Source organism: Crocodylus porosus, unplaced genomic scaffold (assembly GCF_001723895.1).
Source record: "Crocodylus porosus isolate Cpor-Errol unplaced genomic scaffold, CroPor_comp1, whole genome shotgun sequence".
Classification (NCBI taxonomy): Eukaryota; Metazoa; Chordata; order Crocodylia; family Crocodylidae; genus Crocodylus; species Crocodylus porosus.
Window position 1 is genome coordinate 83,650,396 of NW_017728886.1, and position 3,915 is coordinate 83,654,310.

At 40.9% G+C, this 3,915-nt stretch overlaps 1 protein-coding gene across 1 annotated transcript in view; it reads left to right on the plus strand.

Moving 5' to 3' along the window:
* MLH1 (mutL homolog 1) overlaps positions 1-3,915 on the plus strand; it is a 31,724-nt gene that overhangs the window by 6,010 nt on the left and 21,799 nt on the right. The window contains exons 4-6 of the mRNA XM_019538150.1: positions 1,036-1,109; positions 2,030-2,102; positions 3,013-3,104. Of these exons, the coding sequence (XP_019393695.1) occupies positions 1,036-1,109; positions 2,030-2,102; positions 3,013-3,104 (239 nt within the window). The remainder of the gene's footprint in view (positions 1-1,035; positions 1,110-2,029; positions 2,103-3,012; positions 3,105-3,915) is intronic.

The following is a 3,915-nucleotide window of genomic DNA, read 5'->3' on the forward strand; positions in this document are numbered from 1 at the left end:
GGCCTGGCCAGCCGTGCGTTTCAGCACCAGGGTGAGGGGCCAACCACTGAGACACTCTGACAGCTAGAGTGTCTCCCTGAAGGACCTATCCTCAGGTTGCCTCGGCACAGTCTGGGATCATGCCCTATCCCGCTTTTTTTGCTTTGGTTTTTTTCAGACCCCTGGATATGGTCTAATTTTCTCCCCACGTGACAGACTTGCAGCCCAGGAAAAATGTTTTCGATCCTGCACATGCCTCTTTCCCCGCCTCAGCAGGATCTGAGGTGGGGCAAGAGGCACGTGCGCGCTTGTCTGGACGCGACCTGTGAGTCTGTGGTTCTGATTCATGTATCTGGAATCTGTGATGCCAGAGCAAGTCTAAGCTAACTTTACAGGTAGTTATAGAAAATTCCAGGAAAAAATATGAGACTTGGATTTGTAATATAAAAAGTTTTAGGAAAGAAACTTTATTGACTAGGTTTGAGGAGAAAGGGGAAACCTCTAAGGCTTGTTTTAACCAGAAAGAGAGAAGGGACAATCATAATAACTTCACAGGCCACTTTTTAGTTACACTGTTTATTGAACTACTCGGAATATCAGAAGTAATGATCAAATGTTAATTCATGCTGTATAATCAACTGGTTTACTAATTCTGTGTGCGTGAAGGCGCTGTAAGAGTTCAGGTCATTTTTTTGTTTGTTTGGTTTTAGGGGGGGGTTTTGGGTTGTTTTTAAGCATTTACATTTTCATTAAAAAAACCCAAGAAGCTGAAACTGATTCCTGAATGGAATACTTTAAAAGCATAGGTAGTATAAACCAAGAGACTGTCATATCCTTAATCATGCCCAGTTCAAAATTTTGTTTCAGTACTTTGTCTATCCAGCATCTGTTTAATTTGACATTTACTACCTTTAGGTAATTAACATCAGTTACTTGCAAGTATGAACTATCTGCATTTTAGTGGTAACTAGTTATTGAACTACTATAGATACATTCATTCAAAGATAGATATTTCTTTGAAAAAGCTTGGTAAAGATCTTTTTTTTATCTCACTAGGCTCTGGCTAGCATAAGTCATGTTGCCCATGTTACTGTAACAACTAAAACTGCTGATGCAAAGTGTGCATACAGGTATGGTATATGTATTCACTCTATAAGTTGTGTGCATTTATAATGATCTTAGCTATTGTATGCCTTATTTCAAAGTGATTAGTAGCATGGATGATATCTTGTATTCCCTAAGCTCACAAAAGCTAGAAAAGGGAGTATAAATTCCCATAGTTCATGATGGGAAGGACCATGTAGGTTGCAACAAAATGGGTATAAGGATGAAATGGGAGAATAATATAAAAGAGGCGTCAGGGTACAAACTGTAGAAGTTACATAGATAATTGAAATGGGGAGCAGGAGGAAGGGAAAGCATAGAGTTAGGTAGGTGAAGATTGAGTGTGATTTATTTCAGACTGTAAAAGCAAATACATTTTTAGTTCATGCAATGGACTGTTGTTTAAGTCTTCAAAGATGAATGAACCTTCTAAAGGGAATTTTTTATTAGCAAGTCTAAGCTAAACTTTCTTGTTCGCTGTCCATCTTCAGAGAAAATCCTGCCTGCAGGGCTGCTTTTTGATGCTTTCTCTTATGAGTAACTGAAAACAGGATCTTTTAACTTTGCTAGACTTTAGCTGTTTTTACTGACTTTTCCCAATGCTGGGTTTCTACCTCTACCTAGGTTCACTTGTAAACCATTCAGCTAATGCTGTTGAACTATTTATGAGATCAAGATTTAGAGGAAATAATAATTGGTTTGTATTTATGTAAAATAAATGCCCTCCCCAAATCTGGCCTCTGGTTGCTGTGGAGTAGGAACCAGAAATTGTGATCCTTTTGCCATCCCTGTGAAAATCTGCATAAATGCAGCCTCATCTTTTAATTCTTTAGGTTGAGTTGGCTTTTTGTTCATTCCCAGTTTCTGCCTGCGTTGTTTGTGTGTTGCATTGCTTTTCCTGACTAATCTAGGTATCTGATACCTATTTATTTTGTTTTCTGTTCAGAGCCAGCTATTGTGATGGGAAATTGAAAGCTCCTCCGAAGCCTTGTGCTGGAAACCAGGGGACTCAGATCACGGTAGATCAGTTGTCTCTCTGGTTGATTTTACAAGTGTTGTATATTTCTTGTACATTGAGACTTTTTAAACATTTTACAACATTGTGGATTTTCTCTATAATCTTTCCAAAGATGGCAGTTATGTGGTGTTTTTTTCCTCTGCTTTTAGGTGATAGTACTGCATCATGATGTATTTGGCAGCATTTTGTATTTGGACTTTTCAGATTGCCTTTGGGGAGATAAGCTTACCTCCTTTAAAAATGTGGTGCTGAATTGCCTCGAACTTAACACTGTTTTTCAAAACAAACGCCAGGAGACCAATCCTAACTAAAGGAATTTTAGATTTAATATATAAATGTTAAATCTAAAATGCCAATGAACCTAATAACACAATGATGAAGCACCTGCTACTACTAACGGCAAAACAAACATAATTTAATGATGTTTCTGCCTCTAGGACTTTATCAGAATGTATTTTACTCATTTCATTAAAACATCAAACGTCTTATTACTCCATTTATCCTAAACTAACAGAAAATGTACTAGTTTTTGTAATTATTTACTTTTATTATACTAAACTACATTGTAACAAGGGAGCACATTAAGTTTGTTAACAGTAAAATAGGGATTTTTTTACCTCAGAATCTCTCTCTCTTAGCATAGTTTCCACCAAAGATTAAATACTAAGAACAAAACATTCATTTTTGTTCCTGTAAAAAATGGTTATCATTATTTCTGGTATTTTAGTATCCCTCAGAATGGCATTGTGTTATATGAAATTAAGCACAACACTTGGGGCAAACCAAGCAGGTAGTGAGTCAAGAACACAGACTATGTTTAAATTAAAATGTGCCTTAGAGTGGTTCATATGAACTGTTTACTTAATCTTAATTTGATATGTGATTTTGAATAGAGACCTTTTTCTCTGCAGGTTGAAGATCTTTTTTATAATGTAAATACAAGGAGGAAAGCTTTAAAAAATCCAAGTGAAGAATATGCAAAAATATTAGAAGTTATTAGCAGGTAAACTGCTGTAACATATGGCTTCAGTTTGTTTTGTCTTCTCTGTTGGGGTCTTTTTAAATATTAGTTAAGGACACTATAAAGTTTATAGCCAAATATCGTGGTCACGGGGCGGGGCGCAGGGGTGGCCGTGATCCCTCTAGCACCCCCCCTACCATGCCAAGTAGGCGATCCAGCACCCTCTTATCTCGCCCGCCTCGTCTTTGATGATATCTGGTTCTATATGGGAGGCTGCCTTTGATCCCCTAGTACACGGTGTTATGCTGGAACTATTCCCTGTTCCATATGGGGTAACTTGGCGCACCCCAGCCTTAAGGGCTATGCGTGCCTCCAGCCTCCCCTTTAGCATGCCCCAAGCCTCGCAGCTGTACCAGACGTTCTCGTGTCATTTACTTGCTCCCACCTGGGATCTCTCGATACGCGCACTCCCTCTCTCTGGGGTTTCTTTGTATGCGCGCCCAATATACTCGCCCCTCCCGGGCTTCTGTCCCCCTCTCGCCCTTTCCGGGCCTCTAGTCACGCGCTCGGCTCTGTCGCGCTCCTATCAGTCAGGCCCCTATCCAGGCTTACTGTTGCGCGCCTGCCCCTCTCCGGGACTTCTACCGCGCCCTTCTCCGGGACTTAGTGTCAGTAGGGTGCTAGTCGCTCACCCTGGAGCCTCTTATTTTAACCTGCCTGCCGGGCTTGTTCTCGCGTGCCAGCCTCTCTCCCGGACACTTACTGCACGCTCGCCCAGGCTTCCTGTTCCCGTATGCCTGCCCTCCCTGGGGCCTATGCCGCGCTGCCCACGCTCCTCGCCCTCCCTGGGGAC